General features: G+C 57.6%; 1 protein-coding gene across 1 annotated transcript; it reads left to right on the top strand.

Moving 5' to 3' along the window:
- The first annotated feature begins 1,865 nt into the window (after nt 1-1,865).
- Nucleotides 1,866-12,064, top strand: CIB2 (calcium and integrin binding family member 2). Its single transcript, XM_081124317.1, has 6 exons — nt 1,866-1,996; nt 4,647-4,681; nt 6,796-6,907; nt 8,569-8,716; nt 10,793-10,988; nt 11,461-12,064. Exons 1-6 carry the CDS (start codon nt 1,946-1,948, stop codon nt 11,480-11,482), a joined length of 564 nt encoding a protein of 187 aa, XP_080980443.1. The 5' UTR covers nt 1,866-1,945; the 3' UTR covers nt 11,483-12,064.
- The last annotated feature ends 218 nt before the right edge of the window (nt 12,065-12,282 follow it).

The raw sequence follows: 12,282 nt of genomic DNA, 5'->3' as shown, positions 1-12,282 counted from the left end.
TTGCATTTTCCTGAAGGCTAATGTAAATACAGCCTTTCTTGACCACTCTATTTTAAATGGCAACACCTCCCTACTGTTTATCCCCCTTCCCTGCTCTATTTTTCTATAGCACTTTTCTCACCACCTGGCATACCATGCGTATTTCACTTATTTATTTACTGTTTGTCTCCTCCCTCCCCCAGGGGTAAGTTCCAAGGGGGGCAGGATTTCTGTTCTGTGCTGTGCTGTATTCCCAAGGTCTATAGAAATAAACACAGGTCCCCCTGCCCTAGACAGGGCCCAGATTTAAATCCATCTATTACCATCCATGGGTAAGTCACTTTCTTTAAGACTATTTATTCACCTGTGAAATGGGATAATGACACCAAACTCTATGGACTTAAGACGTGTTTGTGGAATAACGTTCAGTAAATGGGCACAGAGCAGGTAATCAATGCTTCTTCCCCTCTATCCACCCTTCCTGGAAACAAATGCACACACTGTCATTATCAGGGCCACACCCAACAGCTGGGACCCACGGGTGCAGGGGATTTGGAATGAGAGAATGAGATGGAGTCTTGTTCTGCCACTTCCTAGCTGGGTGGCCCTGGGCAAGTCTTTTTGCCTCTCTGAGCCCAGGGTTTCTAATCTGTAAAATGGGAACTGTACCCCTTGATCCTCACAGCATTGTATTAGTTCAAGAGAGAGGACCTCATTCAGGGCACCGGCAATAGCAATAAAGAAGGATTTATTTTGGGAGTTTTCTAGTCAGGTTGGTGCTTCTAATTTTCGCCTGTGGGAGGAGGGACTCCCAGAACTGAAAACTCAATCTTCTGCAGAAATTCTGGCTTTTCTACCTGGAAGGCTGGAATGCAAGTGCACGGAGATCAGCTATTGTAAAAGAATGGGCCAGAGCAGGATCTGAACGCAGACTACTGGCCCATTCACGGGCATGTGGAATCTAAGATGGGAAGAATTTTTGTAAAAGCGATTGTGTGGTTTGGAGAGGTTTTGATTTCTCCAACTGTAACATGAGAGAAAGGGGGAGTGCAGATGGGGACAGTCTTCCAGAGGCCTGTCTCTGCTCTAAAATTCCACAATCTCTGAATTCCTGGTCACATATCACGATTTCTTTCCTATGGACGAGGCTCCTACCCTACGTGTCCAATAAAAACGAAGGGATGGGGAGGTGGACTCTGCCTCTGAGTCCAGCCACGTTCGGCCACTTCCCAGCCGTGATAGTATTTGTTTAAAAGCCTCAGAAAACGCCCTGGCCTTTGTCACAGTAAGTCTCTGGACACAGTAAGTCCTTTAAATCGTGTCAAGTTTCACGCGTGTGTCCAAGGATTCAAAGAAAGGCAAGCCAATCCTATTCTCCTCCCTAAGAGGCCCAGGGCCGGAGATGCCCGGCCCTGGCCCTGGCCCTGATGGGGCCTCAGGAGTCGGCCGGAGCGACCCTCGGTTCTCCGAGAGGGAGGGGCGGAGGAGAAGGGCCTGCCCTGGGTCGCGCCCACAGGTCAAGGCTCCCCCTCCCCGCGGCCAGGGGCTCCGGGTCCCTCGGCTTCTCCCCCTGCACCTCCGGAAGGTGTGTACACTAGCGCCCCAGCCGCCGGGAAGCGCCGGGTCCGCCGCGCCCAAACCCCGGGGCGCGGGCGCGGGACCCGCCAGCAGCGCCCTCTTCCGCCCTCGGGCGACCGGATGGCGCAGAGGCGGTGCGCCCGCAGGCCCCGCCCCGCCGCTCGACCCCGCCCCACTCTCAGGCCAACCCCCGCCACGTGGCCCCGAGCCAGACCCCGCCCCGCCTGGCCACGCCTCCCCTCAGACCACGCCCTGCCTCTGGCCCCGCCCCGCCGTTTGACTCCGCCCGCCACGCTCAGGCCACGCCCCTCCCGGGGACGGCGCGGCGGGATGCGCGCGGAGCCGGGAGTCCGCGGTGGGAGGCGGCGCCCGGGTGGCCCCGCGCACCATGGGGAACAAGCAGACCATCTTCACCGAGGAGCAGCTGGACAACTACCAGGTGAGCCCGCGCCCCTCCCCTCGGCTCCCCGTCGCGGCCGGCTCCCCGGGTCAAGCCCGGCCTCTGAGCGTGACCTTGGAAGGGCCTCCGAGCCTTACCCGGACCGCGAGCCTCCGTAAAGCAGAGCCGAGCCGGGGCCCGCTGGGTTGGGAGTCAGGTACATCAGCCCCCAAAGGCGGTTGTAGCTTGGGGTGTCTTGTTTATCCTGGGGTCTGTTTCTCTAGCCCAGCATGGAAATAATGGAGCAAGAAGGCCAGCCAGGTACCAGCCTTACATGGTCACCTCCCTGAGCCCCCTGCAGCCCCTTAGACCCTGCCAGGTCCCCTACCTCGGGAGCCAGGGAGCCCCACATAGGAGACCATAGGGCCCTCCCACCCATGTAAAACCTTTCAGTGCTTTAGATGACGCCTCCCCCTCCAGGTGATCTCTCACCCTCAAGGCCCCACTAGGGTGCCTCCTCCCCACTCCCTCAGGCAGAGGACCTGACTGGGTTGTCACCTTTGTGTAGTGCACTGTGGGGACATGACACCAGCAGGGTTTCCACAGCCGCCTTCGGATGCCGTCAGGAATATGCATTTTGGTGTCAGACTTGAAATGTGGGTCCTCTGCTGTGGGCAGCCCTGGGCTCCCCTCCCCAGAGTCCTAGTGTGCGTAACAGATTTTCCAGCTCTGCATGAGGCCCTGACAGAGAATGGGGACCCACGTTCATGCAGCACCTGCTGCGTACGAGGCGCTGTACTTCCTGTGCTTCCTGTCAACTCCTTTGATCACAGTCTGGTGGATTATTGGCCCCATTTTTTAGACGGATAAACAAAGGCTGAGAAGCTGCTCAGGACCCTGCCCAGTGGGAATCTGAATCACTAATCCGAGGCTCACTCCTTTTGCTGGGGATGGGGGGGCTGTGCATGCTCTTCGTCCTCTGGAGAGACAGACCTCGCCAGTGTGGCCTCATGCTAGGAGGTGTGCACCAGGGGAGGGCACTAGTGGGAGTGGGAGACCAGTAGGGAAGGGGGTTTTTGCTTTGCTGGAAGGTTCAGAAATAATGCATCACTGGAGCAGGCCCAGCAGGGCCCACAGGAGGCGAGCCAGGTGGAGGGCACAGCTTGGGTAAATGCTTAGAGGTGGGCTCAGGGGAGCAGGTAGACCAGGCTGAGGAGTGAAGAGTAGCTCCGTGGGGACAGGGAGCCTGGGTTCCCACTCAGACCAGCCTGGCATTGGGTTACCCTTTGGAGCCAGTCCTTGTGTTGAGTTCTGATCCTTTGCCAGAGCCTGGCTAGACCCCGCAGACCAGTGGGGTGGGAGAAATGAGAGCTGTGAAACCTGAGAGCCTCACAGCCCTCTGACTCCAGCCGGCCACAGGCCAGCCATGGGGTCTGTGGGTGACCCCAAGTTGTAGCCACCCCCTCCCCAAGTGAATCGCAGGGTTTCATGTCCCCTTCCCCAGGTGCCAGTGATCCAAGGTTCAGGTTACTTTGCAGACCACTTCTGTGGCTTCCAGATCTATCGCCCAGGCCCCTCAAACTCTAAAACATTGCTCGCTGCCTTCCCAGACCCCAGGCTGCTCCTTCAGCTGTTCAACTCTGCTGTCGGGCAGCCATGTGTTCAGTAAAGAACAAGTCCTGTAACTCAGCCTCCCCTGGGGATCCTTCCTCTGTCTTCACAGCCGGGGCCCTGGCCAGGCCTCTTCAGTCTCATCAGACTGAAGGACTAACCCCTCCTGCCTGCCCCCTCCAGCCACACACACCTTCTGCCACAATCCCTTAGTTTTCTTACCCCACCCCTTCCTTCCCCCCCTTCCCCCCCTCCTTTCTCGTTCTTTCAATAGACACAATAAGCATCACCACTCTCACAGCTTTTTCCATGGACAAAGAGTGGCAGTTTACTGAACCTTAGTTTTCCCATCTATAACTGGGGAGACAATGCCTTCCCTCGTAGGTTAGCGAGGAAGATTAAATCACATTGGATATTCAGAGCCCCCTCGGACCAGGCCCCTGGCAGTCACGGGCAGTGTGGTGTGGTTTTCAGCTTGGGCTGCATCTAGCAAGCACCCAAGTGGCTTTGAAAATGGCTGATGCCCTTCTCCTGTCCAGATGCTGCCAGTTCCTCCCTGCCACCTTCTCCTACCACCACCACCACCCCTCAGCCTCTCCATTGCCTTCCCGATGTGATCTTGTCGATTCCTGTGGCTTCAGGTGCCAGGAAGGTGCTGAGCTTCACCAGTCTGTGTGCCTGGTACTCTCAGTCTCTGAGCACAAGGCTACTTCCCCGCCACTCGGACACACACTGCACAGCTCCACAGGGTTCCCTTCTCAGGGACTGCCCTGTGGTGGTGGCCCTATCAGTCCTCATTCCTGGGCTGTCTCCCAGCCACTGACCCTCTGATCCCACAGGGTACCCGTCTGGCTCCTCAGATCAGTGGCATCCATCTCTACTCCCTAAATGCTCATCCTCACAGTCCTTGCACCTGCACACAGTCCCCTGGGTCAGATCCAGAGCTTCAGGAGGTTTCTCTACCCACTGGACCGTTGTCCCCAGTGGGCTGGATGGTCCTGACTGTTCTGCCCCCAGCACTGTCCAGGGCTGTCCCTGTGGGGGTCTGAGGAAGGAAGAGCCAGGGCTGCACAACCAACTGTGTGTGTTTTCTCTACAGGACTGTACATTCTTCAATAAGAAAGACATCCTCAAGTAAGTGTGGCTTCTGGGACTTGGCGGGGCAGAGCCTGGCACCCCTCATGGGCTGGCCGCACTAGCTGAGCCCGGGAAGAGCATCGTCTCTGTCAAGAGCCAAGTGTAGGCTGTGGTGTGACCTCAAAAACCTCCCACATCCCTCTGCCAGGCTTTGAGCATCTGTTGACCATGTACTCTGCCCTGGGGTGGGTGGTCTCAGGCACACTTTCATTTAATCCTCACTGTTACCTTGTAGTGGGAGAATCCAGTTTTATCCCTAGTGTGGCCAGTGTCATACAGCCAAGCACTGAAAACCTGGCCTCTGACTCCAGGCCCCTTGCTAATTCCCTACATCCTGGAGCCTGTCCAAGTAGGTGTCCTGGTTGGTCAGACCATGGGTCCCTGAGGGCCCTCTGGCTCCGGTGCTGATGACCTCTGACTCCTGGGAGGTCTGAAAGCCAGTGGCACTGCCTGCAGTGCCCCACTGCCCTGAGCTGTTCACCAAGTGTCTCTTCCCTTCCTAGGACAACTCCTTTCTTTGGGCGTTGAGAGACAGGGCCTAGAACAGGAGAGATGAAGGGGGTGGCAGCCTCAGAGCCCCAGGACCAGACAGTAAGCAGGACACAGAGAATGCCAGGAAACCTGGCCCCTGCCTGAGCTATCAGGTGGCACTAAACGCAGCAAGGGCTCAGGATCACTTTCTCTGGAGGTTGACAGGCAGGCTGGGGCGAGAGCCTGTTACAGCTTCCCAAGAGGGCTGTGGTGGTCATTGCCCTGACCACTCCGCTCGGACAGGCAATGTCCCTCGTTCTTCCTTCTCTGCACACGCTGCTCTTCCTCCCTGTCCCCTTGGTGGGTAGAGACACCCCACTTCCACCACCTGAGAAGGCAGGGTGAGGGGCAAAGCCCCCCAGGCCTTGGCATCAGCAGACCTGGGCTCTGCTCCCACTTCCCAGGTCTGGGGCCTTGGCTGAGATCTGACCCTCAGGTTCTTCTATAAAACAGGGATCGTGACCCCACCCTCAGGGCATTGCCGAGAGGCAGAAACTCGAGGGTATGGGGTTTGATAAATGGGCCCCAGACCCAGGGCCCTGCTCCCAAGGTCCTCTCAGTGCTGCCACTCCCTCCCACCTCCCTCTACCCCCACCCAGATGGGTTTCTGAGCTGCACGCTGAGCACTGACCAGATGGCAAGGAGGAAAGGTGAGCTGTAGGTTCTTCTTTGCAGCCTGGGGCCCAGCTCAGTGATACTGAGTCAGACTCACTGATAACCATCGGAACGTCTTCCCTCCACCCCCACCCTGGGATCTCGTTGCTCCCTGGGGCACAGCCCTTCCACCCCCACGCTGACCCCGAGTGGGCAGCCCCCAATGAAGCCACCTTTGTTCCTATCGGTAAGAGCTCAGCTCCCCAACTCTCCAGCTCCCAGTTAGTGGGCACACACAAGCCCACTCAGCAAGCAGCCCTGGGTTTTTGCCTATATGCTACCTTATTGTCTCTTATTTTTTTCAACCTTTTAAAAACTTTGTATCGTCTATTTTAATTACTCCTAATTTTTTTGTTCCACACGGGACACATGACCATAGAAAAATTAGAAAATAAAGCCAGTCAAGAGACAAAAAAATGACCTCTAACTCCCCCACCCCCGAAAGAATGACTATTAACTTTCCTGTATATTGAACCCTTTGGTACATAGCCTGTTAGTATATTCCCTTCATGCGTATTTATCAAAAATTTGGATCGTGTTGTTTTGTCATTTCTTTAAAATTGCTTTTCCTTAGGCAAATGGTAAAAATAGATATGGGAAAATGGTCTCACCACCTCCTTAATTCACTTAGCAGGACATTTCAGTTTTCAGTGTTCCACCGTGATATTAGCACTGGGGTGAGTATCCTCGTGACACCGTGACATACAACCCACACCTCTGGGGTTAGATCTTGGCGTAAATTTCTAACAGAGACTTCTGGATCCGAAGGGATAGACTTTTAAAGCTTTTGATTTTTTTTGTGTGTGCTAAATCACCGCCCAGAGGTGTTGGAACAGCCTGCGGCCCGGCAGCCGTGTGCAGGCAAGTGCACAGGCCTGGGGGCCGGGGTCGTGCCCCCTGCAGCGCTTCCTCTGCTCCCCTCGCAGGCTCCACGCGCGGTTCTATGAGCTGGCCCCAAACCTTGTCCCCATGGACTACAGGAAGAGCCCCATCGTCCACGTGCCCATGAGCCTCATCATCCAGATGCCGGAGCTCCGGGTAGGTGAGAGGCCCCTGCTTCTGGGGACAGGTGGGGCAGGTGGGCTGGAGGGACAGGGAGCCCGCCCCTCTGGATGGGGCAGGGCAGCAGAGGCTCAACTCTTCACCTCTCTGTGCCTCAGTTTCCTCACTTAACTATGAATAAACAAGCTACATGCGGGGCTCTGGAAGGCTGCTGTGACCTGTGCTGCCCACAGTCTGCACGCCTCTTGGCCTGTGCTCACCACACTAGCCCCTCTTTTTTTTAAAAATCCTCACCTGAGGATATTTTTTTCAGTGCTTTTCAGAGAGAGTCAAAAGAGGAGAGAGAGAGAGAGAAAGGCATCGATGTGAGAGAGACACATCGAGTGGCTGCCTCCTGCACGTGCCCCAGCTGGAGCTGGGGATCAAGCCTGCAACCAAGGTACATGCCCTTGGCCAGAATTGAACTTGGGGCCGCGGGCGATGCTCTAACCACTGAGCCAAACCAGCTAGGGCCCCGCTTTCCCTTTGTTAAATGGCCAGTCTGCTGTCCTTCGCAGCCCTTCTGTCTGTTTTTAGATCATTTCTCTCCCCCTCCTTACCTGGCTGTGGCCTCTCACAGCATGGTTGCCTGTAGCATCACTTCTGGACTTTTAACTTGCACAGAATCACCTGGGGATCGTGTGAAAAGGCTGGCTCAGGGCTCAGGAGGTGTGGGGGAACCAAGGTTGTGTTTTTCTAACAAGCTCCCCGGTAGCGCTGATGCCGCTGGTCCTCAGACCACGTCTATATTTGACATAAAGGTTTCAGCCATGAGTTCCTCACCCGTAGTACACACAAAGTGCCCTCCGCCAGTGAGAAAGCTTCTGGGGCACAACTGTTGCTGTGGGACTTTGCAGACAGCTCCTCTCCAGGCCTCGGACATGTGAGTTTGGGGTTGCTGCTTGGTATCCACTTGGGGCCTGTGTCCCTGTCGTGACCTCAGTCCTCAGGGACAGTGAGGCCAGTCTCGGCCCTGGGCAGTCAACCAGCCTGGCCTGGACAGGGATTGAGCCCAGGGTCAGGGTCACTGGAGTGTGTAGGGCACTGGGGCAGGAACCATGGGGTTGTCCCTGAGCCTCCAGGAGGGGTGGCCCTGAGTGACCCAGGATTAGAGGAAGGAGATGGCGGTGGCCTCTGGACTGGTCTAGGAGTTTCAGGAGCTGGATGATTGCTGCTCTGGGGGCTGACAGGCTGACTCCTGCTGCTTGTCCTGTCCAGTTATCTGGTTCTCTGTGGCCCCACTTCTGCCTCCCACTGTGCTGGCCTGACACAGCCTGAGCGGACGGCTGCCCACGCTTGGCGATGTTGCCCCCTCTCCCCCATCAAGGCAGGAGGCAGCCTCTGTGCGCTCCCCTGGGCACCGGGACTGATCCCTGCTCCTGCCTCACAGGAGCTCATACTCCAGGGAGCGCACCTTGGCTCTGCTAAGCTCCCTGTGCTCATCTGAAAGCAACGTAATGAGCTCATACAGGTGCTAGCCTGGTGCACCTTCCACACTCTAACTCCTTCCGTTCTCTCACAGCCAAGTGGGTGATGGAGAAACTGAGGCCCTGGGGCATTAGGTCGCTTGTCCAGGGTCCCATAGGCTGTAAGCTGTCAGGCCCTAGAGTCCTCCTGGTTAACCTGCCCCTAGGTGACTGCTGTGGTCCTCTCTCCAGGAGAATCCCTTCAAGGAAAGGATTGTGGAGTCTTTCTCTGAGGACGGCGAGGGGAACCTCACCTTCGATGACTTTGTGGACATGTTCTCTGTGCTCTGCGAGTCGGCTCCCCGGGACCTCAAGGCCAACTATGCCTTCAAGATCTACGGTAACGAGGACCTGGGGAGGAGGCGTGATGCGGGGGTGCGTGCATTGGGCCACCCAGTTTCTGCTGCTCTCGCCCTGGGGGATGCTGGGGGACACCGAGAACACTTAGAAGAATGCCTGTCCAGCAGGGTGGCCAGTGCATGAGAGATGTCATAGGGTCCTAAGAGCAGAGGAGAGACCCACCCCACCTAGGTGGGTGAGGAGAGTTCCCATGTAGTGACATTTCAGTGGGGCCCAGGAGGACAAAAGGAGACCATGGACAGGAGAAATGGTGAGCACTGGGCAGAGGGAGCAGCCTGTGAGGACTCAGGATGCAGAACGTGCAGGGCCCTGCAAGGAGGTGGGACAGGGTGGGAGAGGCTGTTAGCAGGCTGTGGGGAGCCAGCTGAGGAGTTTGGACCTTGTGCCCAGGCCACCAGGACCACTGCAGGCCTTCAGGGGGGGCAGGACAGCTCTGTGTTCTAGAAGGGTCTTGCAGCATCCTGGAGGTATTAGCTGAGGCCAGGGCTGGAGAGGAGGCCTGGGCTAGGTGGTGAGGCTCCCAGAGGTGAGGCCAGCCCAGCCCCCTAGTTGCTGCCCCACCAGCCACCAGAGGGCGCCGGACACCACAGAACCTAGGTTCTTCTACAACCCTGGGACACAGGGAGGCCCAGGGAGGGGCTGAGAGCCACCGACAGACCTCCTGTCCCCAGCAACTTAGATCAGCCAGGCACCAGGGCCCCTCAAACATGCGGTTGTCATATTTACTTCAGAGGACTAGGGTCTAGAAGCATCTGTACACCCACCGCGTTTGCACATCAGAAACAGAACCTGCACTGCCTACCAACTATGGTCGCTGGTTCATAAAAAGCTTCTTGAATTCCACCCGTCACCCCTCTAGTCCTGAACTCCACGGCATTGCTTCTGGGAAGGGCTGTTGTCTGCAGAGAGGGGGTCACATGCATGATGGGAGGACCCAGGCCCCCTTGCTCGCCTGGACTGGGGTGGACTTGGGGAGGTGGGGATCTGACCTCTAGCAAGGATCACCCCTTCCTGGACCCCAGTCTCCCCATATAAAACGGACACAGGAGTCCCCATCTCCCCAGGCCATCATCTCTTCCAAGCGTACTGGGCGCCCCTCCCACAGGCGAGTGCAGAGATGGGCAGGGTGGGCACCTGTCTGAGATACAGCACTGACCAGGGACATGACCTCAGGCAGGTCACTTGTCCTTTCCAAGCCTCTATTTCTTCATCTGTGCAGCGGGGTTCTTGTTGTACCTACTGAACAGATTTTTTTTGAAAATTAGGTGAGCTAGAGCCTGCAATGCTCACGTGAGCAGTTATACCCTTTGTCACCACCACGGTGTCAGGGTCTGACCAGCGGGAGGGGGAGCTCCGAGGGCAGAGCCCTTATGTCTAGGAAGCACCCCCCCACCAGGAGGTGATCTTTGAGCCAGACCTTGAAGGCTAAATAGGAGTCTGCTGGACTGATGCACAGGAAGGGCCCTCTAGGCAGAAGCGTCCTGTGCGAAGATCTGCTCCTTGGGTGGGAAAACTGCCAGAAGGGTGTTAAGGTCGCTGTGCCATGCCTGTGCTTGGGGCCTGTTGCCAAGTAGGATCAAGCCACATCCCCCAGTCTGTGTGCACACAGACCAGCCATGGGCTCCCTCTAATGGGCGCCTGCGTCTCCTGACCAGTGAGTTGTGGCTGGAGGCCAGAGGCAACGGGTGCAGTTGAGAAAATGAGGTCTTAGCGTCACAGAGGCCGGGTCAGAATCCTCCCAGCAGCCCTCTGACCTTGATTCAGTCACTCGGCCTCTCTGGGCCTTGAATTCCTTAGCTTTAGAAGGACCGTGGGGTCACTGAGGACCAAGGTTCCCAGGAAGCCTCAGGGGCGGGTGTTTGAAGTGTCTCGGTCATTGTGGGCCTCTGTGGGGCTGCGAGTGTTGCATGGGGTGTACAGAGCTGCGTGTGGGCGAGCCCCTTGGTCCCTCCCTGTTGGGGACAAGAATCCAGTGTCCCCAGAGTGTGTGTGGAGAGGCCGGTAGAGGTACACGGTGCGACCAGCCCTGGTCTGAGCGTCCCCGGGCCCCCCCCAGACTTCAACACCGACAACTTCATCTGCAAGGAGGACCTGGAGATGACGCTGGCCCGGCTCACCAAGTCGGAGCTCGAGGAGGACGAGGTGGTGCTGGTGTGTGACAAGGTCATCGAGGAGGCCGACCTGGATGGCGACGGCAAGCTGGGCTTCTCCGACTTCGAGGACATGATCGCCAAGGCCCCCGACTTCCTCAGGTGCTGCCCGGGCCTGACTGGGGTGGGCAGGCTCGGGGTGGGGCCCACAGCCAGCGGCCTGGCCTCCTGGGACCCCACGGGGGCCCAGGCCCTGTCACTGCTCGTAACATAACGACAGTGGTGTCTTGAAGGCCCATTCAGCCGGGAGGCACGAGGTCACATCCCAGCCCAGCTCCCTCAGTGTGTGACTGGGAAGTCCCCTGTCCCCTGCAGGGCCAGCTCTCAGATGAGGGATAAAGTCCTGGGGGCCTTTGGTGACATTGGGGGTGGACCCCAGGGCACAGCCAACCTTCCAAGCCACCCCTCCCTCAGCGGTGATTAACAGCCTGCTCCCTAAGGAGCTGGGGGGGGGCTGGGCTGGGCCGGGCGGGGCCTGGTCAAACTTCTGGCTGCGGAGCCCTTACACACCCCCCCCCCCCCCCCCCCCCCCCCCCCGTCGTCTCACCCTCTCCTGGCCGTCCTCTCTTTCCAGCACCTTCCACGTCCGGATCTGAGGACACGGCCAGGATCTCGGGCCCTGAAGCCCACCATCCACCTCTGCTGTCTACACAGTTTTGCCCTCCAAGCTTCCAGGACAGGAGCTGTGGCCGCCCGGGTTTACACCCACGAACATTTCCTTGGCCCTTTCAGCAAAAAATCCTTAACCAGGGAAGGAGGGGACTTGAGGAGCAGGGCCCTTCCCAGGCCCCCTGTGGCTCAGCCCCAGGACCCACAGCCCCTCACAGACCTTCCCTCTGTCCCCTGACCTCCCCTGTACCCGGTCCTCTCCCAATCAGAAATGCCCCCTGGGAGGGGAAGGGTACTGACTTGTCCAAGTGCCGGAGACACACCCTGGTCGCCCAGGGGCAAAGGGAGCAAAAGAGGACAAGATTTAATGAACTATGCACCCTCCCTCCAGCCCCCAGCTGTGCTGCAGCCCCCCCCACCTGTCCCCGCCTGTCCCCGCCTCCCCACCCTTCCCCCTGTGAGCCTCTGTCCCCGTGTGCGCCTTTCCCAACCAGGTGGAACCCTCACTGGTGTGTGCTGTCCACAAATCTGTGAACTCCTGGTAGAAAAACGCTTTCCTGTTCCCGCGCCGCCTGTGTCTGCCTTTGTCAGGAACCATTCCCAGTCCCCATTCCTGTAAACCACCGTTAGCACGTCGCCTCTGGGCTCAGCGCTGAGTTCAGGCCCTGCCTTTTTTTTAATCTTCCCCCAAGGGTATTTCTCCATTGCTTTTTCAGAGAGAGTGGATGGGGGGGTGGGGGGAGAGTGAGAGAAACATCGATTGGTTGCCTCCCGCACATGCCCCAAC

This window comes from Miniopterus schreibersii (assembly GCF_964146895.1).
Source record: "Miniopterus schreibersii genome assembly, chromosome: 22".
Classification (NCBI taxonomy): Eukaryota; Metazoa; Chordata; class Mammalia; order Chiroptera; family Miniopteridae; genus Miniopterus; species Miniopterus schreibersii.
Note: the sequence above shows the minus strand (reverse complement) of the source record. Positions and strands in the feature narration are given on the sequence as shown.

Coding starts and splice junctions, on each gene's coding strand:
- CIB2 (XM_081124317.1), top strand. CDS start 1,946: ATGGGGAACAAGCAGACCATCTTCACCGAGGAGCAGCTGGACAACTAC. Junction 1,997..4,646: donor AGCAGCTGGACAACTACCAG/GTGAGCCCGCGC, acceptor TTTTCTCTACAG/GACTGTACATTCTTCAATAA. Junction 4,682..6,795: donor AATAAGAAAGACATCCTCAA/GTAAGTGTGGCT, acceptor CTCCCCTCGCAG/GCTCCACGCGCGGTTCTATG.